Source organism: Phasianus colchicus, chromosome 11 (genome assembly GCF_987193195.1).
Source record: "Phasianus colchicus chromosome 11, bPhaCol1.hap1.1, whole genome shotgun sequence".
Taxonomy (NCBI): domain Eukaryota; kingdom Metazoa; phylum Chordata; class Aves; order Galliformes; family Phasianidae; genus Phasianus; species Phasianus colchicus.
Window position 1 is genome coordinate 16,901,117 of NC_143446.1, and position 26,527 is coordinate 16,927,643.

At 47.4% G+C, this 26,527-nt stretch overlaps 1 protein-coding gene across 16 annotated transcripts in view; it reads right to left on the minus strand.

The window, feature by feature from the left end:
• The window catches only part of FOXP1 (forkhead box P1), a 341,764-nt gene that overhangs the window by 80,743 nt on the left and 234,494 nt on the right, over positions 1-26,527 (minus strand). For 14 of the 16 annotated variants that reach the window (XM_090148431.1, XM_090148428.1, XM_090148435.1 and 11 more), the window contains one exon: positions 23,488-23,622. In XM_090148431.1, the coding sequence (XP_090004557.1) occupies positions 23,488-23,622 (135 nt within the window). Of the gene's footprint in view, positions 1-2,320; positions 2,435-2,538; positions 2,653-23,487; positions 23,623-26,527 lie in introns of those variants that run through there. The other 2 variants (XM_090148441.1, XM_090148440.1) reach the window with 2 other exon arrangements.

The following is a 26,527-nucleotide window of genomic DNA, read 5'->3' on the forward strand; positions in this document are numbered from 1 at the left end:
AAAAACACCCTCTGACACACAGCACACAACTGTTGCAACCGTTTTCTCCTTTACAGGTGACTGAAATGAACTCAACCTGAGCACAGGGCAGAGCCTGGTGTCCAGCAGGGCACAGATCCAGCTGTGACCCTTCCAGCCAGGGCTGCTGCAGCGCGGGGCTCAGCCCAGTGCCGGAGCTGCACTGCCCGGCTGCTGCGCTGCCCCAGCTCCCCGTTAACCCACACTGCTCACTCATTCCTCCCCTGTCAATTCCATTTTATTTATTGCGTCTCCTCAGTTTGGCTCAGTGACTGGTCAGAGCACATCTCACAGCTTTGCCCCCTTTTTTATTTAAGCAAAAATCATGCTGTTTTAACAGGGAGGGCGCGATGGCACTGTTAGTGTATGTTAAACAAGAGGAAAAAAATAACAACTGTAGCAAACAAAAAAATTTCAAAGCAGCCCTTCCTATCACAAGCTTTCTGATGATTTATGGTTTACCAACTCAGCAAGGTTACGCAACGCTGCGTGCCTTTAGATGCATTATTTGAGTCAGTTGAGATTTAATTAAGATCACAGCCTCCAAAATCCCTGTCAAATGAAAATTCACAAAAGACAATGCACTATATATCCTCATGCAGATAGTCTCCATTCCACGCTCTGGAATAACATAAGTTAATCCTCGTTTCTATGGTGGCAGACAAAAGTTCACTAATTTTGTTTTCTTTTGACACTTGTGTTGTTTTCTGTTTTATGTCATGAGATCATTCCCTTTTGAGAAGGGTAGGGGAGCCGGTGCGGGGGGGGGCGAGCAGAGAGCAATATGTCTGAATATGGCAGCAGATGTATTTTGACATTCTCACAGCTCTGCCGTGATGTCATCAAGTTTTCATATAATTAACCCCTGCCAGCAAGAGCATTGTCGCATGACATCTGCCCACTGGGAAGAGGAGGAAGGAGTCAGGGACAAAACGCGAGTGCCTCCATCTCGCCCAGACGCCAACCCCAACCTGCAGAACCCACCAGGGCTGCAGAGCTCGCGCCTTCCCCGCAGCGCCCCGCTCAGGGACCCCACATGCTGACCGCCTGCAACCCCATCCCCGAAAGGGAAACTGCCACAACTTTACCTCGTTCCGGGGTATTTCTAGTCGCGTTATCTTAATATCTGCTCGCTTATCTCATGGTTTAGAAATGACAGGTGCTAGCGGTCTTTTGTTTGACAGGCCACTACACAAATAACTGTCTTGCCTGAAAGGGCTAATGCACTACTAATGAACAATAAATCAACTTTGATTATAAAGTGTCAGACCAATCAGTTTGCAGTTCAGCTCCGTCACACTGCAGGCCGAGCAGCCCCTCGGTGCAGGCAGTGCGGGTGCCGGCCTGCAGCCCTGCCGACGGCAGCAGTGCTGGGAGCTGCACGCCCGCAGCTCGGCCCCTGACAGCCGTGTGCCCACGGGTCGGGAGCGGGCTGCCTCCCGAGCTGGGAAATCACAACTAATACGAGGCGTTTCTTAGCCCGGCAGCGGCACATTTAATGGTGTTTTCACACGAAAGCACGTTCAGCCCCTATTTTCTAAAAAGAGGGAAGCAAACAGAACTGTCGCTAACTTGCCACAAACAGCTCCGCGCAGGTCGGCCCGTCCCGCAGCTGCGCCAGCGCCGGGCACCGGCACGGAGCTCATCTGACCCCAGGGCCAACAGCCCGCCTACGGCACTTCTGATTAGAAACTTGGGCAATTTACTCCGCAACCCAACGCTCGCCGCTAGCACAAACGCGACCATTTCGTTTTCGTAAACACATCTGAGTCACCGCGAGTGATTCACACTTCCTGCCACCGAACTCGTTGTTGTTCCGAGCCCGCGCCGCCCCGCGCCGGGGCCGGCCGGCTCCGAAGGAGTTAAATGCGGAGAGGAAGAGTGTGCGTGCACTTTGCTCCGAACTCACCACCCACTTCCTCGGGGCTGCCTCCTCCCCGCTCCGCACCGCTCAGCCCCGCCGCTGTCCGGCCGCTGCCCCGGCCGCGGAGGCGACGCGCGGGGCCGATCCCGGAGCGCTCGGAGCGCTGCGAGCACTTCTTCCAAAGTACGGCGCGCGCGGCGAGCTGCGCCAACCCCGAACGTCGGAACAAAAGAGGCGAGGAAAAAATAATTTGGGAAAAAGAGGAAAGTAAAAATAAGAAAAGCAACGCGCCCCGCCCGCTCACTTCGCAAAGCTCTCTCCCCCCCAACCCCGGTCCCGCCGCAGCCCGAGCTCTCCTCCTCCTGCTCCTCCCGCAGCTCCCGCCTCGGTGCGGGCACGGCCGGGGCTCGCGCTCTCCCCGCGGGGCTCGGCACCCACCTGGGCTGAGGCGCCGGCGGCGGACGGGCCATGGAGCGGGCCGGGTCCGGGCGGCGCGGAGGCTCCGCGGGCGGAGTGGCGGCGCCGTGCTCGCGGGCTGCCGCGGAGCCCCGCCGCCCGCCGCCCCGCCCCGCGCCGCGCCGCCGCGCACACCCCGCCCCGGAACGGGGCACCCCGGGCGCGGCCCTCCTCCCTCGCGGCTCTCCGCGCCCTCTGACCTGCTGCCGGCTGTGCCGCTGCCGACGGTGCTGCCCGGCCCGGCCCGCGGGGAGCCGCCACGCTGCGCCGGGACGTGTTTAAAAGCGGCTCCCCCGGTCCCCCCCCCTAAATAAAGCTATTTTGTGGGGCGTGGGTGCCAGCAACGCGGGAGGGGGGGGGAAGTGGCAGCTAGCGCAGTGCTCCGAGCAGGCATTGCAAACACGATGCGCTGGAGGAGCAGCTCTCCTTCCACCTAACTTTCTCTCAAAAAGTGGCTGTGACTCTCTCCAACGGTTCTGCTGCACAGTTTTAATGCCACAAAACCATAGCAGGACTTTAATACAAAACATGCTACCAAAAGCAGCCTCTGGCAGGAGCTTGCATTAAGCCCAGCTGATGCACCTGGCCTGCAAACAGGAACACCTTCCTTTGAGCCCCAGCAAAGCAGCAGGGAACCTAGCCCAGGGCACTGGGATGCCCAGAGCATTTTCTCCCATCGTCTCCCTTAAAAAAAGCTGGGCACTGGGATGCTCAGACTGGGGCACAGCACTCAGCAGCAGCCCCATCTGCCTGCCACATTTGGGGAAGGTTTGGGTACGGGGTGCATCATGTGCCATGCAGCAAGCTTTCCTCTGCTTGACAGCTCAAAGCAATACTTTTCTCGCCCTCCACTCCAGATCTCAGTGCACACACAAAACCTGTCCTCGTGCCATTTCCAGCCCAGGGACTGCTGTCGACCCCGTCATGGATTTTCTCCTGCCCTACAGCTATGTGCCTCAGGCTGCATTATTTGGTCAAATCTTCCCTGCTATTTCAATTTTATCTCGTATTTCACACAGCCTCTGAGCACACGGCTGATGCAGACGCTGCATGCACACGTAGCCGAATGCTGGCAGCCACACGGCCGCGGTCCCCAGGCAGCACGCACTTTATTTGCAGGAGTCAGGGGCTGATAGACAATAGCCCCATTAGCTATGCTGCTAAAGAACCTCACAAGAAGCAAAGACAAAGGACGCAATTTACTGACAACTTGTGATCTGATGGTAAATGGGATGTGATACGGATTGCTTTCCACCCTAAAGTGTTTTTGTGTCAGATAACAAATTTATTAATGGGATTTTTTTCAGGTCACAAAAATGTGACCCCACCCTCTTATGAATATTTAATAAGGGACTAAGGGCATCTTTTGCAAGACCCTAAATCTGCCAGCAGCAGCCTACATGAATCAGAGAGCGACGGCCTCTTAAAGGGGCACACGCACTGCAGGTCAGCGCATGGGGGCATGGGAGCAGCACGTATTTGAGGGCAGTACACAGCTGCACAGCCAGCAAAATGCCACGCACACGTCCAACACACCGGGCAGCTAACAGCAATATACACTGGCATTGCATGGCATGAGCATGTAATTATTATTGCCGGCGTTGAAGAGAACCCCTCCTGTCCTGGACTTCAAAGTGATCCCCAGAAACTCTGATCCTGTTGAGGAACACATCGTGGAATGCATAGGCTTAAACCTCCCAGCTGTTTCTCCCTCAGACCACATCCCGCTGCCCAGTGCGGGTACCAGGAGCATCCCTGCAGCAGCACTGCCCACTGCTCGCATGGTGACGGAGGAATGGGAGCTGTGCTAACATGCACTGGGAGGGTTGGCAGTGCTCCCCAGTCCCTGCAGGCTGTGGTCATGGTGTCCTCCACAGCTTTCGTTTGGGAAAAAGCTCTGTCTTGGGGCTTCTTTAACAAAAAAGAGATGCTGCAAGGCTCACAACCCTGCCTGAAGCCTTTCTCTCCCTGCACGGGCAATACAAAGCATGACCTGGTGACACAAGCACAACACAGCCAGCTGGCCAGCCAGGCTGCGGCGTGACTCCGGCACCAGCAGCACTCCCAGCCTGGGTCCAGCCTCCCAGCGGTGACTGCTTGTGGGAACTGCCACTCTGTGTGCAGCCCCACTCCGTCCCACAGGCCCCAGTTCTGACAGCCCTTCCATTTCACACCTGCCTCAACTCCTTCGCCTCCTCACTGCCAAACAGGGATGGTGACACTGCTCATTTCAGGGTCTTCCATAGACCAGCATTTGCCAAACATTTGGAAAATGAAAGGTGCTGCCTAAGCACTGAGTGCTGCCCACAGAGCCTGCAAGCAGTATTTTTAAAGCATTTTATGCCCTTTCAGATAAAAGCTTCATACCTGCAAGCTCAGCCAACATCTGCTGAGAGCTAAAAACTTTGGTCTATTCCCTCAGTAACGGAGATGGTAGCACTTGCTAAGTAAGGTCACTATGAAATATAAAGCATTTCTAAGCCAGCAAATATTTTAAAAGACCAAGAAGAACCATAAACTCCCACTTTAATTCCATTCAATTACGGAGAGTCATCACAGACAGAGACAATCAGATTTGACATGGATGTCCGAAGCAGAAGACATAAAATAGCAAATTAAAAATAACAGGGAAGGAGCGTGGCAGACAAGGTGGCTATTGGGCTCTGTGTGCCCGCAAGATCAGATAGGCACTGAGTGGCAGCATCAACACCTGGGGAAAAAAATCACTGGAGCACAGCACAGACAGCAGGCTCCAAGGGCTGAGCCAGAGAAGTAGGTTACAAATGTGAAAAGATGAACGCATCGGCCCACGTGGAACACGGGGTGGGGAAGGGTCAGACTGAGAGCAAGCTGCTGTTGGCAGTTACAAGGGAAAAGGGCATTTCGGATACTATTCCCACTCCTGGATCCCCAGGCCCATTTTTGTGGGGTTAAATCACATTTTCCTGTTTTGAGACTGCTGCATTTTCCCTTGCTGCTGTTTGAAAGACCTATGAAAACAAATGGGGAAAACAACTGACTAAACAGGAAACAGTGGAACTTATTATCCAAAAAGCACTGAGAAAAAGTACAAAGTAAACATTTTTGGTCATTTTTAATAACCTTAGCTAATAGTCTCACGGTAAAATATTTCTCGTGGTAAAATACATTCGAGCAGAATAGTGACTTTTAGGCTGATGGTGTCTCTACTGATACAGAACACCAAAGCAATTAACATTTCAGTAATGTTTGTGTCCCTGTTGCGCTTTTCCTTTTTGTATGAGAAACTGTCATTTTCCTTATTGCCCTGCAAATTCTGCATGAAAAAGGCTCTTTAAATCCCCTCATCGTTGTACAATGGCTTAAATTTCACTTCATGGCATGCTTTAAATTACCACTCACATCTTCATTTAATGCATCATTTTATAATGCCAGTGTTACCAGTTAATTTATATATACACAGCAGGATGTGTCAACATTCAGGTGAGTTATGAATATGATTGTGCAGGAGTTATGGAAGACATTTCAGCAAAATTATGGTTCCCTCTAAACATAAAAATATTAATAATGAATCAAACACCACAGGTAAACAACCGATTGTATGTAGCTGCACCTCTTCATGCTTTGAGATAAATAAATAAAAACGGCAACATTTTTGCTCTGCGTTCGTATTTGATTGATCTTAATAAATTGCCACCTCCTTTCCTAATAAACTGTAATCTCTTGTTTCCGCCACAAAGTAAAATTTATTAGCACGCTCTCCTACCGCCAGGCCTGCATCACTCACAGCACAGTGTGCAAATTGTTCCAAGTATGCATGGGCATTATTCATAAATTATTTTTCTGCCCCAAAGTACACAATATATTGGAAGGCAATCACCGCTAACTGTTCTCTGTTACTTTCCTTAATTATGTGAGATAGCATTTATGTCACGCACAGCGGAGGAAATGCCGCAGTTTCCATTAAAGCTCTGCTTTTTGCCCAGGGTCGAAACACGGGGCTCACACACAGAGAACCACAGATTCCTTCTGATGAGAGGAAATACTGGAGGTGATATCTGGGAGGAGATGGCAACACCTCTGCCTTAAGAGATCAACCGCTGTATACCAAAATAACCTACTGGGCATGACAACAGCTATGGCTCCAAGAGGAGAAGTAGGTGTTTTGTCATGATGTTAAAGTTGCCATGGTAAGAAAAGAAACAGAACGCAACATCAACAAAACAAACGTCAATCACACGTGTGCCTGCAAAGTATTAACTCCTGAACAACCAGCCACACCAAGCAGATCCTGTGCCTGCTATGGGGCAACACGGGATGGCACGCACAGTGACAGGGCACTGCCCCTCCTGGCCACCTCCCTCCCAGGGCCAGGGACTGCGACGCTCCTTCATCTCACCTGACAGCCCCCACGAGAGAACGTCTTTCTCAAAAACAGCCTTCTAAAAGTCACCCTTCCACACAACAGCCTTCTAAGAACCCATGCCTGCTTGCACAGCAAGGCGTGTACACACACCTGCACCCACACCTATATCACCGCAGATTTAAGTTAAAATAGATGTGATGCAATATGGGCCCCTTCAGTTAAAACGCCTGTCAGTCCATCGCACAGCTTACTCACATGCTGCTCAGGAGTGCCAAGCTATACATTGGGGCTTGCTGGTGGAAACAAGCATTACTGCTGGGCACCTTGCTGTTTTTCACTCCCTCTGTTGGGAAAGGATGCCGGCGTATTTTCAATAAAACACCTCCTTAGCAGTAATGGGCCACTGTTCTCCTTTCAGTGGCCCCTGAGGTTTCCTGATACAGTATATTTAGCTGGCTCATTGTTTGAGTTTTCCTCCATCATTGAAAGGTACTTTTATTTTTTTTTAGAAGGGCTTTTGCTCATCTTTTCCTTACAAAGTGAACTTTGCAGAAGCAACACGACAACTTGAGTTACTTCCTGCAGAGGTGTTCAGCCAACAGCCCTCAGGGTCAGACAGTCCCGGGATCCGGCAGCAGAATGATGGGCTGTCCTCACGTTCCACCACTGTGCTTCCAAAACGCCAAGGCCCAGCAGTGCAGCATGACTCCCACAGCTGGCAAGGAAAAAGCCTCTTGAGATGACTCCTGGTTACCCTATGGGACTGGCAAATGACCCAGACACTCCCTACAGTGCCCCACAGTGCCATGAACCTTGCCCATACCCAAATAAATGGGGCCTGGTTTCAAGGGCATCATCCTCCCCTGCTCTACCCTCTCTCCCCAGGGTAGAGAGGGCTGCTGTCTGCAATTTGTGACTCACGGCCACTTCCTGCTCAGATCTGCTGCCGCAATCCCTTTCCCCCTCATCACAAAAAGGCTAAGGGGGCAGCGGGTGCCCAAAAAATCCATCTCCAGGAGCAAAACTGTGCTATTTACACTCGGTAAGGAGACAGCAATGCTCTGTCACTGAACACAGCCATGTCTGCAGTCCTCATGGCAGTGATTTGGCCACGAGAGGCTTTAAGGAATGCAGGACACCTGAGGCACCAAATCCTTCACTCCAATGGAACTGCAGGGTGATTAAGCAGAGAGAATGTAACTATCCAAACTGTAATTTGGCCAGCACAATGGATCTAACACCCTCATTCTTGGGAAGAAAAAGTACTGCATTTGAAGTTCAAACTCTAATTAACTATTTGAGAAAAATAATTCTGTTTTTAAAAGAAAATTCCTAACAATATAAAGAGAATCAGTGCCAAAGTTTTTGAAGAACCACATAAAACGGTATGAAAAACGTATGATATTGTAATAATAGGAATGACTGGATTTGCTCAAATGTTCCTTATACCTTATAATACAAGAATAAAATACAGTGTAAATCCTTCTATCTACATAAGTTCCCCGTACAGAAAAATCTCTTCTTTAATAGGTTTACACCTTTAACATGTATTAGTTTGGAAAAGTCCTACGGTATAATTACACATCTTGGCTTGGCACATTAATAGCTGTTCCCTTCATTTACCCATTTCTTTTGCTGGTCGATGTGCTGTTTTATTAGGCAGCTATCTTCACAGCAGAGCTGAGCTGGCAGGAGGGCAGGCCCAGAGCTGGGTTGGTACCGTGCTCTCAGCTGTATGCACACAGGATGCTCGCAGGGACACGCCATGTGCACACGTGCGTGCCAGCAAACCTCATCCCCATCCCCCCCACCTGGCATCCAACTGCTCCCTGCTGCTCTGTCCCACCTTCCCCACCTCTGTCCCGATGGAGCATCTGTGGCGAGATGCTCAGGTGGGTTGGGAACAAAACCTCAGGTCCCAGCCTTGCTCCACCGCTTAGCTTGGAAAGAGCCATTTCCATGCGGTAGAGTAGAAGAGATGCCCCCCATCATCTGCCATCCAGTCCCTGCAAGATCCCCTCAAGATTCACTTTGTACCTCTAAACACGGGGCTCAAAGGCGAGGCTGTGTTGGCTAAGGCTCTGTCCAGCTTTTATAGGGTTTTCAGCAGTTTAAGAGGGCTTTCTTGTGTTATAGCGGAGCCATTCATTTAATGGCTTTTCAGCACTGCCATTATAAACCAGAACTTTTCAGGTGTTTATTACTCAGCTTTAAAAATTGGCTCTATGCTGAAATTTGGCAAACAAAGTGTCAGCCTAGGAGAAAATTTTATTTTTTGCCAATTTTGTGCTCTAAAAAAAAAAAAATGACCCCATTTTGGCCTCCATAAAAATGCAGCTTTTGCTGCCTCAGTGACACTGGTGAAGTAACAAGTCAATATTGTAATATTGCCAGCAGAACTGCAGTGATTTAATGCCTAAAACTGCTCCGAAGGTGAAGAGTGCTATTGAGCTGCTAATTATTAACTATTATTACTGGTCCTGCCACACAACAAAGCTGCAAAAAGAAAACGAAGGGAACGTGGAACGTCAATGAAAGAGGAGGCAAAGAGGGAGTGAGAGTCCAGTGCCAGCTGGAACCTGGATCTGGGAGTGTGGGCAGGGGAGGCTGCAGCCCATCTAAGGAGAGAACAGACTGATACGGAAAGATTATTCTTCATTTTCCAGAATGGCATTTCAAATACAACAAGAATACAATTGACACGGTGTAGCTTGCTGCCCGCCAAGGCTAGCAACCATGTAGCATCAAAATCAGCTTTAAGGCCAGCTGAGCTCAGGTCAGCAGGGACCTTGTGTTGCTCAGCTGGAGCAAAGAGAAATCTCAGCACTGATTTCAACACGTGTACAGCAGAGCCCTGGAGGCGCTGAGGATGAGAACCTTGCCCTGGCTTGGATTGCTGAGCTGGAGCAGCACCCACAGCATCCCCCAAACTCTGATCCACAGCATCATCCAAGATCTGATCCACAGCATCCCCCCAAATCTGATCGCTACCATCCACAAAACCTCAGAATCTTCCCAGCTATCTCCACCCCATGCTCCCACCCTCTCCACATTTCGCTCTCCAGGCACAGAGAGCTCCAAGCAGAGACGTAACACAGTGATTCTTCCATTTCGGGAGTGTCAGAGCAGCCCCGACAGGTCACTGGGGCCACCTTCAGACATGGTAAAATGAGAAATCCATTTATCTTTCTGGAAACTTTCTGCTTGTCTAAGTGGCAGCTATTTAAATACAATTAACAAGCAAATGATTTTAAAATTACAATACAATTAATAAGGCAGCATCACAAACAATTTACATCTCATTAAAGCTCTGCAAGCGGCAGAATCAGCTCCCAAATGAGCTGCACGATGAGGGGGGACCTGCATGACAGCCCCACCTCAAGATGGGTCGGGGGGGGCATCGGGGGCAGACAGGGCCCAGCGGCCCTGCAGGAGCTCCCCGGGTAAGGAAGGATGCCCCGAGCCAAAGCTGGGTGGAAGTGGGTGTAAAACAAGGAAGGAAGGAAGGAAAAGGGTGGGTGTGCGTGTGCATGTGGGATGGGCACTTTGCAATATACATTTGTGAACAAAGAGTTGAAAGAAATTTCAAGCTATTTACTCAGCTCTCTATATAATTAAGAGTTTGTAGATTACACCGCCACAAATCTTCCGAGATTGCTGTGGGATTGGACGCACGTTAATTCCCAGGAGCCTCTTGCAGAACAATCGCACGCCGCAGGAAACCACTCGCACAAGTAACAGTTCTACACGCTTCCAGCTCACTTTCAGCCCCTGCGATTGGCTGCGGTGGGTGCACTTCGCCCAGGGGATGCAGGAGACTGCAGCCTGGTGTGCACAACTCCTGGCTGAACGAGGCCAGCCCAATTCCAGCTGCTGGAAGGCTCGGAAGCTTTCAGGTCATCTCTGGAAAAGTGGCTTTTCACAGCCTGCCTGAAATGTCGGCACCTTCTGCTGGGAACTTCAGCTCCAAGCATGAGCTCTATCCCAGCGCCTGCTCCGAAGTACTTTATGAACTGAAAAAGCACAAACAATGCTCCCTCTAAAGTTCACCGCAAGTTTTGATGCAGCCTTTCAGTGCCCAACGCCCAGCAGCCCCCAGAGCTGTGTGTGACAGTTGTTTAACGCTGCGCAGCACACTTATATACAACGCCGGCGGGAGAGAGCGAGAAAATAGTTTACAATTGAATCTGCAGAGGAAATTTGGGTAAGTTCAATGTAATTATCCATTTGGACGCGGGCCAAGGGCTGGGACAACTCAGAGCCATGAGGGAAGCTGCGCAGAGTGACCGGTTTTGCCCATCCTTTGCAAAGCAGCACGCCCTGAGCGCCCGACCCAGAGGCCGCATTGGGTGCCAGCAGCAAGGAGCATCCCCGGGATGCCCTGCTTGTCAAAACCAGATCCTATCAAAACGTAAAGCGTTCCAGTTTAAACAAAGATAAAATAGTTACGGCTGCTTTAGCAAACAGGTTTCAGGCGCTCCTCGTGCAGGCATGGAGGTTTTTTTAGCAGGACCTCTGTCCATGTTGGCCAACACTCCATCTCTGTAAGGAGCTGAAGACAAGTGTCAAAGCAAAACAGCCATCACTTTCTATGAATTACTGAACATGTGTAATTCATTTATCTGTAATATTGTGCTAAACTCAGCTCCAATTAAACAAATGAAAACACCTGCTTAGCACACATAGATCTTTCCATACCTCAGGGGAAGACACATCAGTGTGCTCTGTAGTACAATCTGGCTCATAAGCCTACACAAACAATGCAGAGCTGGGATTTCTTTTCATTTTTGTCTTTAAATGCACACAGGCGAGGAGATAAAAAAAATACAGTGAGGTTTTGAGAGAGGCGTGATTTTTTTTTTTGTATTTCTATCTTCAACACACAGAGCTCTGTGCTATTTAACTGCTCGTGGGGGCAGGGTGAGGGCTGAGGACCCAAGGGCACGCATCTCCCCCAGGCACTGCTGGGATCCAATGACTTCACAATGCACAGAAGTTGAATTTCCTCGAGTTTTCAAGTTTGATGGCAAAGTGCAGAAGCAGAAAAAAGGACCTCCTACAGCTTTGAGGCAACAGTGACGAGAACCAAAAACATGCCCGTGCAATTCCTGTGCCATCCCATCCAAGGCAAAAAGTTGTGCACCATGTTGTTCTTGGGTTTTTTTTGCAGCAAAATCACAGTTACAAACTGAAAGTGCTTCTGGTTTTTGTTTTGTTTTCCTTTCCCTCTTTTTTTTTTTTTTTTTTTAAGACAGGGTGGTCCCCTTCACTCACTGCAGAATTAGCAACACAACAGCAAAACAATTTTGCAGCTGTCACTGCAGCTCTGATGCGTCCACTGTGGGGCTCTCCCAGAAGAAATTGCTCTGTTTTTCTTCTTGGTAGACACAGCTGAGTGGAGAACTCAAAATGAACACATTTTCCAAGCAACAAGCTCAAGTAAAAAATAACAACGATGGAAGCCATAAACATACCTTCCCCTGTTCTGTCAGCTGCACACGATGGGATTTAGAACTACCTTAGCTGTGCTCTGCATTGTATTCATGCTCCGGGTCCAAAGAGAATCCCTCTATATTTGGGGGCTACTTCCCAAACCCCACAGCTGGGCTCTGGCCAAGGTGAGTCTTTGGGCCTCTCCTACCATCCCGAAGTCACTGCCATCCCTAAATTAGGGTGGGAGCAGCACCATCACCCTGGCAAAGCCGTAACCACACCGATCCACTGCTCACAGGCAGGAGGAACCCGCCCTGGTAGCACTCGATTTGGGCAGCACCCACACCTCCTCTAACAGAGCACAGAAACCTGAAATTAAAATAAACTGCTTAAAAGCCACAGGTATGGAGAGACGCAGGAGACCGAGTGCAACGGGACAATCCTTTAACCCGACCCACAAAGTACTCATTGTTCCAGGTTGAGACAAGCAACATAGCAATAAATATTGAGCAAAGGAAGTTAACCTGTATCCACAGCCTTTGAATAAACACAGAAGTTAAAAGTAAAATCAATGCAAGGCCCTTGGCTCTTGCCAACTGGTGCTTTACGCGCACTTGCTTGGCCGTGTTTTTACTTTTGGGGATTTTCTCTGCCTTCTTTCTTGATATTCATACTTTCCTTTGTAAACTCCTTATCGCACAACAGAAGGACAAACAGAAGGAGCTGCCAGCACACAATTACACGACACAACTGCTCTGCATTCAGCCAACCTGGGCGCGGATAACCAGGCAGGCACAGACCCAGCACAGCCGCACGGCACCAGGGCAGGGCAGTGCTCCATCCCTGCCAGCCACGCAGGCTTTCAGAGCATTAATTCCGACTCCACTTTTCAATCACACTATATTCATTTAAACGTTATTATAATCCGTGGAACCAAGTGCGAGCATCATGCAAAAAGTATTCTGGTCCACAGTGGTGAATACAGCTGTGTAGGCAGAGGGATATTTGTTTTCCAAGTAATTTGTGCACATTCACAAAATTACAGCTGTCTGCAGTTCTCCTGAAATATCTGCCCTGCTGTTTACAAGCCATAAAATATAATTTGTCTTTTGTAGGCTTCCAATTGGTAAATTTGGAAATATATATATACATATATATATATATATAAAAGAGCATTCATTTTTTTGCATTCAGGCTGGCTGCTCCCTGTTACACTGCACAGAAAGCCTGGAGAACACCAGCAGCAGCCCTGCGATGGCAGCAGACACACTGCTGCAGGCTGTCAGTCCCAGGGAACACTCCTCAACCCACAACAGCCTCGTCCCCAAAGAACACCACTCCAAACTGGGTGTGGAACAGCTTCAGGGCCAGGCTGTTCCTTCAGCCCCAATAGCACTGGGATGTGGCTGGGAGGGCCACCAGGATGCAGCACAGCCAGTGATACTGGTGACAACCCACAAGGCAGTCCTGGTGCATCCAGTCCTGCTATCAAAACCAGTGGGATCCAAAGATGAATGTGCGCTGTGGCTGGAAACCAAGAAGCTGGGCTGGTGTTATCTGAGCCATTAGGACTCAGTCAAAACGCTTCTACAGATTCTTTTTTTATTTCCAATGAAAGATTAGAAATGTCACACGAGGTGTTCCTGATTTTTGCCTCTTGCTTCATGATCACGTAGATCAACCTTCCACCCAGAACAATTGACTGCCTCAGTTCCCAAAATACACACCCAAAACATTAGCTCTCCTTTCATTGTGCCATAACAGGTGGCCCGCTGGTGTGTCTGCCCAGTACCAACTGCGAACAACATTTCAGCCCCAAATCTCAATGAGCAACAAGTACACAGAGTGAAACATCCTGCCAAGAAGTCCCCGTGGGGCTGATGGCTACAGCTGCACAGAGCAGTGCAGATGACAATGGCACCAGTGGGTGACTTCGGTGTGAACCAAGCTGCAGGAATCCAAGCCCAGCTCGGTGGGATCCTCTGCTCCAGCACACACCCTGGTGGCTGTCATTTACCCCGGGACAAATCCGGCCACAGTTCTTTATCCCAGTGCTGCAACATGTCCGAGATGTCCAGCTGGGAGCACGGCTATGCTGCAAAGCTGACACCCAGGTATGCCACCCAGGTTAACAAGTTAAAGCACAGCAGGGTTTTGAGTTCATACTGCTCAAAAAAATCCATGCTGTAAGTGACAGATCCTCCAGACCCCTGTGCCACCTGACGTCCTCCTGGCGTCCTGCCTCCTCACCATCCCATTTCCAAACTTTTTCAGCGAGACTCACTAAACTCAGGATGTAGATTTTCCAATTAGTCTCTGTTTAAACATCTGTTGGTAGACTGCATTTAACATTAGTTATTTGAGCAAAGCACAATTTGATTAGGCTGTCTGAAACGGAGCCAAAGTCTGCAAAATAATAGCTCAATTAAATTTTGTTTTGCTTTCATTTGTCTTATACTTCCCTGAGTGTGATACAGTTGCATATAATCAAGTAAACTAATTCCTTTCAAAATGAGAGATTTCGGTGCCTTTTCCATCTTCCCTCAAAGTTTATTTAATAATCTATTCCATCTTCTCTATGCTTCATCGAACTTCATCTTGACATAAAGTACATTTCTTTCTTGTGCCTTCAGTCTACTTTAATTTTCTAGGCTTTGAGTGCGCTGAGATTATGCACCATTACCGTTACACCTTAAATAGATCAGTAATTTATAAAGGGCACATTACATTTACTGGGAACATAAAAACATTTCAGCAACACAACAGTTTTTCCTTTGCACACACCACAAAATGTTTTGCCAACCTGATTACACAGCTGTAAAACTGTCAAGCTCCAAAGCCACATCCACGCACATTCCCAATTGTTTCGCCGGTTTTCCTTTCTACATTTCTACTTACTCTGTTATGTTGCACTTGTTGCCCTGAAACTTCAATACGAGCTCTAGAGATTTAAACACATGAGGTAAACAGCTGCTCTGCTCCGCTCACACAGGCTACATCAAATGCCTTCTCTCTTTTTCCCTCGCTTTTTTCTCAAAGTTGAATTGCTATAACTCAAGGATTTCTGGCCAAGCTGACGGTTTCGGGGCAGAATTTGCTCTGTGATCATCCCTGCAGATCACTGCAGCGTGTGCACGAGGAGCCCAGACAGCCTCACCACGCAGAGCAGGGAAACCTCACTGCAAGGATTAGGAAAATCACAGCAGCTCAGCTGGCACGTAGCTGTGTGTGTGACGTAAGCATCAGCACTGAGCACCGAGATGTGAACTTCTACACTCGTGTTACAACAGCAAAAAGCACACGTTCTTTGAGAGAGGAGATTCTGTTAACTTAGGAGAGTTCTGACGCACCTGACTTTGTTTTGTGTTTGCTCTATCTGTTTGTGAGCGCAAAGGTAGGAGCTGAGCTGACTGCTGGGCCCTGCTGTGCTCAGCACCACCACCATGCCGGGAAGCAGCTCCGGTCCACGGAGATTCACAGTGGGATTTGTCCTATTTAGAATGTAGAGAGCGACTAAATATGACAACCATCTGATATATGAAAATTATTCACAACCGAAAACAGACAGTCTGGAAATAGCTGGGATGACTTCATTTAGACAGAATTACCCAAATCTGTTTCTAATATACACAGTACACATAATAAATTTTTACAATATGACAAGGAAAACAAACTTAATAAAAGTTCCTGATCTTTTGTTACACAAGCAAGCTACGGCCACGATATGTTTATCATATTTTGCCCATGATCTCACAGCTTGGTAACCAGAGCGAAGCAGCATCCCCAGGTTCAGACCAGCGCCCCATGGCCGTGCCCGCAGCTCACGGCGGGGCACTTCTGGCTCCCGGCCTCCTCTCAGGCACCGTGCGATGCTGGGAGCTGCGCATTTCTATTATGAGACTTTGCTTTTTTCCAATTACGCCAGGACTCATCCCGGTAAGAGATTTTTAGCCTGTTTCCTTCACTCCTGGTTATTTGACAAGTGCTTGAAAACCCTGTTATAAACAATATCTGCGGGAAAACAGATGATGCCTTACGATCACAGAAGGTAGTTTTTTCGAGAAGCAAACTTTTCGAGCAGTTCCCAGATGCACCGCGTCAATCTCGCCGCTCTCCCATCTCAGCTGGTTCCCCGCCAGGCACGCTGCCAGCTTGGGCTGCCCCTCGCCGCCCCTTCTGCCCGCGGTACCCGTGCCCACGGCTGGCACGCTGTGCTGCGGCAGCTCTTCTAACCGCTGGACAGGCTCCAGCACCACGCACTAATAAGTTTCAGATTGGAGCGCTCAGAGTGTGCGTGTGCATGTGTGTGTGTGTGTGTGTGTGTGTGTCAGAGCTGTGCCATGGGTTGTAGGAGGGGAGGGGAAAAAAGAAAACAACAGTAGTTCAGAAATGCTGCCTGCTCAAATTGACAGCACAGTGACCTCTGCACTTCATCAGAAATTCCTGCAGACTTAGAAAATCAAGGAGGTTGCTTTTATCACACACAGTGAGACTCATATGGAAAAATGGAAACACTACATCACTTGACCTCAGGTTGCCCCCATTTCAACCGCAGATGAATATTGTGTATAAAAATTGTAAATCAATTTGATACGTATTAAAAGAGATTCTCGTTTTCTGTGTTAAAGGTAATACCTTTTAATCTCTAGATTTGTTTTGTAAAGTAAGCTAAATGAGGAAGGACTTCATTTCTATAACTGAGTTTTGTTACTCTTAGCCTATTTAGCATCTCTGCATGGTGTTCACATAATTTCCTACACTTTGCTTGCATCAGGAAATAATGAGCAAGCATCACTTACCCAACACTGAGTCACAAATATTTGCCTACATTAACAGAGCATTAAAAGCCATTTTAAACAACTTAAGGAAATCGCGTTAGCCTTTCAACTGTGATTCACTACCATGAGAAATTAAGGAAGTTTTCCACTTTTAAAGGCAAAAATCGTCTGCACAACCTCCTAGCAACTGCAGTGGGCCCACAAGCAGGCTCTCCTCTCACAGACCCCAGCACAAGAGATTTCTTCACTTAATGACATTACTTCTGAAATTTTCCTACACTGAGTGTTGGGCACTTGGAAATTTCAATCTTTTCACATCCTTGAACTCTCATCAACATTTTTTTTTCCAGACTGCGTCAATAAAATTGATTACTTGCAGTTCTGAATTCTGTTCTGCACATGGAAATAAAACAATTTGTTTTAAAGTATTTTCTGAAGAAAGCAGAACTTGGCAATCAGACCTACAAGATCAAAAAAGCACACCGAGGGAAAGAAAATAAAAGGACCAACCAACCACCAGAGCCCTCCTCACGGAAAGCCAAACAAAAGCAGAACGTCTCCAGCACACAGCAGGGAAGCAGCAGCGCGATGCCATCAGGGTGGTGTGGCCAAATTGCTGATGCCCACCGCCAGCCTCAGCGCCTGGCAGATACACCTCCTGGTAGGACCCGAATGATCTTTTCAGATAATTAATATGTTCATTAATTTGTTATCAATTCTAACCCGCTGTCCTTACGCCTCTCCGTACCGTGGCACAAAAGTGCCCTGACAGCTCTGCTGCAATCACGCCTAAGGACCCCTGACTAAACAGTTGTTGAGAAGCCTCATACCTACAGCCAATCTGTTGCTTTTACAAGTTTAATCTAGGTATTAAGGAGCTGATTGTGGAACCATGTCGATATAACATCTTCAACCCAGCTGTACATCATATAAACCGCGATAGGAGGGGGCAGCTCCCATGATTCCTCGCAATAGTGCCTACCTTTAACTCTCCGATCTGTAATACTACAAAATACTGCTCTCATTTTTTTCCCAAGCACAAGTGGACTACCAGCAAGGGTCCAACAGTGTTATTCCTAATTACCTTTTTTTCACTCTTGATCCTGTGGCGCTCATAATTAGTTACCTGGGGCTGCAATCCAATTTGAAGTGATGACAAGAAAGTGATCCATGAAAAAGTAATAAGTTAAATCCAATTTCAGCCTTCCTCTAATTAAATGCACATGGAACTAATGACTCAAACCCTACCATTTCAGTGATAATGGTAATTAGCGAGGTGGGAGTCACTCTCTTTTTTCAACACCGTAGGTGTAAACCACAAGGTAAAATGGCAGGAGCACTCTTAATTACATGTGTCATTTTGTCAGCAATTTACACGTTTCTGACCAGTCAGGAACGTTTCATTTGTTTTCCCTCGCACGATGCAGACAGCACAGGCCATGCTCTGGCACAGCGAGCCCTGCAACCCGGCAACCTGGCCAGAAATCCCATCCTAAAAGGTATTCTGCAAATGTTTTGTGTGAAAGCAGAAAACCTGCTATAAAATCACACTGGGGCTGGTCCAGGAGGAGGTGGGGCTGCAGATGCAGAATCCGAGCTCCTGCTCCCCAGCACCCCGGTGCTTCCCAGCATCCGCAGGGCCCCAAAGCATCCCAGCCTCCATCCATGGGAGAGGCCACGTTGGCTCCACATCCCGCTGCCAGCTCTCTCGTGTTGTGTTCCTACAGCCAAGAACTGGGGACCAGCTATTTACAGGGCAATCGTGGATTTCTGTCAAGAAAAACAAGCACATTTGTCACCTTTCTGCTCGGGCTGAAAAGACGGAAAGGCCAAGTACTAGAAGCTAAAAAAATGGAAAAGGACAGCAAAAATGGTCCCGGGTTTCACTGAAAAAAGCCCTCAGTATCCACATTTTCAAGCTGATCTTGTGATTTCGAGGACCTGACTCAGATTTTGTTACATTTGTGGAGCTGATGATATTAGCACTTCTCGGGCGTATTCCAAGAATTGACTAACACCTATAATCGGGCTGAGGAAGAAAAATAAAGAGGTGACGGTCCTTCAGCAGAAACCAGTAATGCTCAACTTTGTTTTATTGCCAAAGAAAAAAAAAAAAAGATTCAAATGCAATTTTCACGGGTGATCTATTTAAACACTGCAGAAGTGAAATCTCGACCCAGCTACAAGTTGGTGGCAGAATTTCCACTGGTTTGACCGAGGCCAAATTCAGATAAACTCACATGTTTAAGAGTGAATCAGAGAGACACTCACACAAATCCAGTGAATATGCTTGCAAATGTATTTCCCCTTCCAAAATATCTGCTGAGGCATAATTTCTCTGCCAGTTGCTAAATTCACCACTATGTAAAAAGGCACAGGACATGTAAAAGCTGAAGCTATAGAACCGTTCCTTCTGTGCTCCAAGTGAAACAGAGAGCACCTTTCCATCCACCCTGCAGTGCTCAGTATGTCATCAAACGAACAATTTCTGTCTTCATAAAGAACAGTACGAATTGCCCCAAACAGCAAGCTGCACAGATTACCTTGCTCTTGCCATTTTCCCTCTCTCTCATCTATTGCTCAAGATACCGAAAAGAAACATGAAGATAACACAGCATGCAAATTAAATTCTACAAAAGCCCGGCCAAGAGCCTGCTTTAAAAAGCACCGGAATGCAAAGGCGAAGACAGCCCTGCCCCTCTGCCTCCCCCAGTCTCACCCTGAAGATCTAAAACAAATTCTTTCCTTGGCCACGACTTAAAGACTGACTTTCTGTTTTGTCAACTGAAAACAGGAGTTTCCATCTTAGTAATTTCATTGTTTCTTCTCTCCAAACGCACATAGGTTAACTTGCATACAACAAATCTCATTTTGTAAAGAAGTCAAGTGAGGAGTTTAAATTGCAAGATACTGACTTGGACATCCTAAATCTGTTTTTAGTCCAGTATCCAGCTTTCAGTTCAATGCAACACACAACATTTACGTCTTTAAAAAAAATTGTATTTTTAGTATTGCCAAAACACACATGCACTTTTACTTTCTTGGGAGAAAATGTGTCTCTTGATTTGTTTCCAACCTGTGTGCTCCTGCCAACAACTAAAATGCCTGAAGAACCAAAATGAATAATCGTTAAGAACATCACAGCAATTAAAGCTGCAAATTTTAATCAATATATCTATTAATACAAAGACATATTTATCTTGGCCAGGAAAAATGTGCAAATTCTCAAAATCCTAAGTGTACCTGGCCCACTCAATTATTTGTTTCTCAGTTTCAAGGAGAACTAACATTATGGCAAATATATTATCAACCGTGCATTAGCCTTTTTTCACTTCAAGTAATTTTGGTGGGTTTGATATTTCTTATATTCTCTTCCCAACTGCTGTTACTAAATCCATTCCTTAACTTTCAATTTTCTTTTTTTTGAGTGTCATCAGGCTGCGAAACCGGAGGTCACTGCCAAATCTAAAGCACAGCAGTGTGAGATAGGCTCAAAATGTGAGTCATCGTGTATTTGGAGATTTATTTTTTTTTTCAGCTATCAGCAGAGCACATCTCCACTCCTGTGTCCAAGTCCTTAGAACAGAAAATCTCAACATTTGCTAAAAGCAGGTCTCTGGGCGCCATTATCAAGGTCAAGAGATCCCCAGGACGATGGCTGAGCCCACTGCCGTGTGTGTGCCATTCAAGGCACCCTGACCCAGCAATGCCCTGCGATGCCGGCGCGTATTTAAGCACTGTGGCTCTTTGATCGGCCAGTAAAGAGGGAACACAGGAAATTATCCATGAGACAATAACAGATTAGCCACACTGCACTCACCAGATTAATTCTGCACATCTGTTTGTGCCAGTCAGGTTTACACGACAAAACATGCATACTGGCATTGAATTGCCCGGCCTGCGATGGCTGGGGCTGTCCCCAAACCAGGCTCTAGCACCATGGCCCCAAAGGACCACAGAGCATCTTACTGGGAGACCCAGCCTCAAGCAGCCCCAATGTATTAACAAAGCACAAAGACAGTTTGCTTCATTATTCCAGAAAACCTTCCAAAAAACGAGCATGTTTCCGCCACCCTCGTTATTTATTCTGCATACTGTCAGAGCAGGGACTGCCTTGTCAGCACGGTAAGATGCGATGCCGGGGCTGTGGGTGGCTGTGTGTGCAGTGTTACTCCAACACCCTAAGCCAAGGGCCGTGGTTTCCTCACAGCCATACACCGGTGTTACGGATGTGCTGGAGGTCTGCTCTATTCCAGAGGACTTCCAGTACATTTAAGACTGCAAAAGCTCCAGGAGTAAGGAGAAAAAAAAAAAAAAAGACTGGGCAGTCATTTGAATCAGTGAGTGACAGGCTGGGCCAGCTCTCTGTATACATTAATAAATTAGAATTTTAATTGTGTCTCTGACTGCAGGAGCTGCTCCAGTACTTTAATACGTACCAACAATTGGCTGTGTTATGGAATCCGCGATGTGGCCTTCACTGTTGACCTCTGCAACACAATTCCCAGTCTGACTACGGAAACTGTTTGGTTTGATCCTTTCAACTTATTTGAATCCTGACAAATAAGCTCACAGCTGAAAGGTCAACACAGTCATATTTCATCCTCTGGAGCTATTCTTAAGACATCTGCACAACAAAGCACTTCTTTTAGTACCTGACACTGGACCTAGCCAGCGCAATCTCTCATTAAAAATGTCCCCAGTGGAAGAGTCTATTAAAAGGCTTATGGATCAGCTATGGATTTACCAAATAAAATATTTTTGAAAGCATTAATGTAACGGTTTGGATTATGGCCCTCTACACTGCCAATAAAACGTATATTTGCCCAATGACAAAATGCTTCATAGTTTCCAAAAGAATAACAGCTCAGCTATAAAGTGTGAGGTGTTGTCCAGCAGCCTGAGCACAGGAGTGGGAGCCAGGAACTCATGAATCTTAATCCTATCCCTAAAACCAATTCCCTCTGCGATCCTAAGCGAGTCAGTTCACCTGCTTCCCTCAGTTTCCCCATCCAGAAGTGGGATAATGCTACTCACTTATCAGACTTTCCTTCTGGGGATGTTTTGGAGATCAGTATTTGCAGAATGCTTTGAAGATGAAATCACTGCACCAAAGCTAGAAGTTGTCCTTGCTGGACCAAAGGCTGCAGTTAATAGATAATCCTTGCTTAGGCAAAACCTCCCTTCAGTCACGACGGGCTTTATTCAGGTACGGATTACAGGACCGGGTCCTCTACCTTGAATGTCAAGGCCTTTAGTGACTTTAGCTCTACCTTCCACCTTCTACTACATATTTAAAATAGAGACTAGGATCTGTATTTTTGGAGGAAAACAATCTGAAGCACATATACAAGGCAAGAGAAGCAGCAATGCTGTCAGGGAACTCATGGTGATAGTATATCAAACTAAAAAAAAATTAGAAGGAGCAAAACAGACATGAGTTTGACAATGTGCTATGACAACAACTGAAAAAAACATTCGGAAAGAATTTGGGGCTACAGAGGCTGAAGCATCAGATATAGCACAGCAAGATAAGATAAATGTCCCAGCTACAGGGTTTTGTATGACTACAATCGAGCTGCTGTATTCAGTAACTTATTATCGAAAGCACAGTGACACAGTGCATTTGCAAAGAGAGCAATAATAAAAGCAATAACCAGCTGCAAGCCAGAGAAGTGGTCAAGGGTCTAGAAGTGCTGGTTTACGAAACATAAAGAACTAGATACATATAATTTGCCAAAACTGGCAAGTACATGTTAGTATCTCAGATGTTTGAGGAGTGTGAACACGAGGCAAGGCAAGGGACTGACTCAGTATTTATACAAGCAGTATTACTTGGAGCAAGAGGACGGAATTAAAGTGGAAAGTTCCTGAGTGCGTGCTTTGTTATGGAAAACCATCCGAAGGAAAATAATAGCGGTCCCACCACCACTTGGGATTTCTAACACGAGAACAGCAAAAAAAGGAAAATATGATACATGACCTAATAGGTCTTTTTTGTCTTTAACTCCTATGATTTATCCCACAAGACTAGCAGAATGCACTCCAAAGCCGCGTATGTGTGCATACATCTTCTGTTTGGGAGTGCTGTATTGGTTTTAGCTTTCTGAATTCATAACAGCACAAAGCCTGATAATATTCAGATTTTGCTCATGAAGATGTCCATAAATCAGCAGAAAATAAAAGGGAAAAAAACCACACTGATGATATGATATCCTAACATTTTCCCAATATCCTTGACACAGCAAATCAACGGTTTGAGTGAACACAGACTACAAACTGAAAAGCAATCAAACAGAAATGTTAACGCAAATCTCCTATGCGAACTGACACTGTAACAAAAGCTATTCCATTTTGTAGTAATCCACCCCTACTAGACACTAGGAGAAGTACACACTGCAGATCTGTAAAGACATCATGGGTGGGATTTTCAAGAGCATCTAGCTGCTCCCGCATACGTGAGCCACAGCTGCTGTCACTTCCCCTGGAGGAAACCATTTCAAAACCAGGTGCTCCTGAATGTCCCATGCCAGCACTCACAGTGAAAGCTTCCACTCGCAGGAGCCCCCCACGGAGCATGAAGGCTGCCTTACCTGCAGGGCCGGCTGTTTGTCATTCCTCTTCGGAGACTTTAATCCACTAACTTGCTGCTGCTGCTGCTGCTGTTGCTGCTGTTGTTGCTGCTGCTGCTGCTGTTGTAGTAGAAGTTGCCGTGCTACCTGGAGAGCCTGTGAGAAAAGAGTTTTGAAAACTGAGTTTGCAGCAGAGAGGAGTTGGGGAGTTACACGCACAGTATTTGGTCAAGACACCCCTTGGGTCACTGGGCATCACAAGAGTCCCAAAGCACATCCACCTAGGAAACACTGCAGCACTAAAAACATCTCAACACCCACACACAACAAGGTGACATCCACCCGATGCATCTCCCATTTTGACCACGGAGAAGAACAGCAGCACCTCAAGTTCAGCCTCTGTGTGGGTACCAGGAGTAACCCCAGAAGTCCCAGCAGTGACACCACTGGGTTACTGACACCCTGCTCCTGAAGCAGGTCACAGCCCTGTGTGCTCCCTAGCAGCCCTGTGTGCTTTCACGCTCCTCTTCTGCAGGGTTCAGGGCAGGTTTACAGAAGGGCAGTCACGTATCACCACCTGCTCTCCTGAGCAGCACAGGAAGTTTCTAGAAAGCTATGGCAGGAGACCTGTTGGAGAGCAGCAAAGGGACACCGCAGCGTTATGGGATGGAGGGGTGAGGAAACAGTACCCGTAAGTACCAGCAGTGCATCACTCAGTGGTAGATCTCTGCACAGTTCCTCACAAAGGGAGAGGAAAGCAGTGCCAAGCACAGGAGCCAGCTGCTCTGTGAGGCCCAAGTTCCTCATCAGGTGGGGAAAAAACAGCAAGAGGAGGTGAAACCCAAGGGAAAACAGGAAAAGGAGCAAGTACATCCTCCTCTGCACTGGTCCAGAGGACCAAAAGACGAGGCTGACCCCTGCATGGTGGGCTGTAGCCTGGCCAAGGCTCAGCTGTGAGATGGCAGCCCTTGGCTCCTGCAGGCTCCACCAGCCGGACGCGGGCTTCCTTGGTCTCCTTGGAGACGTTCGGTACATGCGTAGGTGGAAAAGTGGGAAGGCTGAAGATTTCATTAATGTAAAACAAGAAAAATAGTCCCTGTGCAAGATGCCTACATGGAAGGAGGGAAAAAGCCTTCCCCACTCCTACTGTGTACGCTCTCCGAGTGATTTAATTAATACCTATTTAATTAAGGAGTCAGATACGCTTCGTGCATCTCCAAGCTGCCAAGTGCTCCGTGGCCATGTGGAGCACAGCGTGGCCCTGAGGATGAGGCGCTCATTGCAAGGCCTGCAGGCCTGGAACCGCCATCCTGCAGCACAGCCTGGCTTCTGCTGGGACGTGGCACCCGGAGCTGCGCTGCCAGAGCACTGACAATGGCAGGGAGCTGGGGAAGAGACCTCACCACACTCAGCTACTCCCTCAGTCCCAGCGTAACGACAAATCTCCACTGGATCAGAAAGCCTCTTCCCACAGAACCTGGCTTGCAGATGCTAAAATCGGACTTGGCGTTTCCAGGTGGGCAGCTGATGCTTCGTGCACCCGCAGCACCTCAAACACAGTGCAATAAAAGGCAGCCAAGGAAGCCTTTATGCTGAAAGTGCTAAGTGCCGTTAAAAAAATGCTATTTTTATTGAATTAGCTTATTTAGCTGCTAAGGCAGCTTCAAGGGTGGGCAGGAAAAAAATGCTACAAAATGTAAAGGGATGGGCAACAAATACTCACCTACTTAACAGGAGTGTTGTATGGCTTATTTAATTAATGAATACTTGTAAAGCACTCTGAGTTGCTCAGACAAGAAGCGCTATACAGCACAAACGCAACATGTTATTATATATTATTAAGACTGGCTCTGCAGAAGAATAATTCCAGGTAAATGTGCAATCAAATGATCATTTTACTTCCCAGTAATTGGATTCAACAGGCCAAAAAAACCACGGAAGCCTTTCTTTAATCATACACTAAACAATCAGAACATCCGTAACCTTTCAAGCTACAGCCTTTTTGAATAAAACATCATCAACTTATAGATATTATTCCAAAAAGAACCAGCCACCATATGTGTTGTCTCTTTGAAATACAGTTGCTATAGCAGACCCTGCATGCATTTCATGTGATATGATCATATTCTATCCGTTCTGGCAGCTGAGAGGTTGCACAACTAAAATTGGCTGCCAGAAATGTTTGAAGATTCCCAGAAACGAGTAGCCGTGCAAGAAATGCCTGCTTTCTGCTGGTGCTGGCCGGGCCGGCGTGGGTCTCTGCCTGCTGGTGTGGAACTAGGGGAGCACTCAATGCTCTGCCCTGCTCCTGTCGCACCCACACAGCCATGCACCACCCAGGGACAGATGAGGCAGCTGTGAGGAGCGGTGTGGATGGACAGGAGCAGCAAAGGCAGGACGACAGAGGTGTAGGTGAGTGCACAGCTTGGCGGATTGTGGCTTGATACAGCATTTCCCTCAGCTTTTCTCTCAAGGTGCTGTTCTTCTGTTCATCAATAAGTGGCAGCAATAAAAGCTAAGCTTATGACGAGCCTGGGTTTAAGATGTGGAAGGTTGTTTGCAGCACAGATCTCATTCTCACCAAACATATGTGTCAAACTACTGTGTCTGTGGTGGGATCCCAACTCATCCTTTCTGGATTTCACTGCTCACTCCTTCCCATCTTGCAACAAGTACACCTACTCCATCCCTTCAAAGCCTCATCCACACCCCTTGCACACAATGGGATGTGTGAAGGACAGCTAGCTCTGTTCAGAAAACTGCTCGGCCACACTGCACACCAGTGATGATGCAGAGGGAAATCAATTTGACGATAAAGTCGGTCCCACAACTCTCATCAGCACAGAGATTCACGAGCAGGCCTGTACATTAATAAAGCTTCCTGTGGGAGTAGATGTTGCGTTTGATTTGCATGTGAATTCAATGCTAGTGAAAAGTGCCAGACTGTCAGACATGGAGACCGAAGTCTCTTATCTTTCCAAAAGCTTCTGTAGCAGTTTCCCCACATTTCCTTAATCATCTGCCTTGTCCTCAACTTACTGAACAGGCAGTAGAGAGTAAA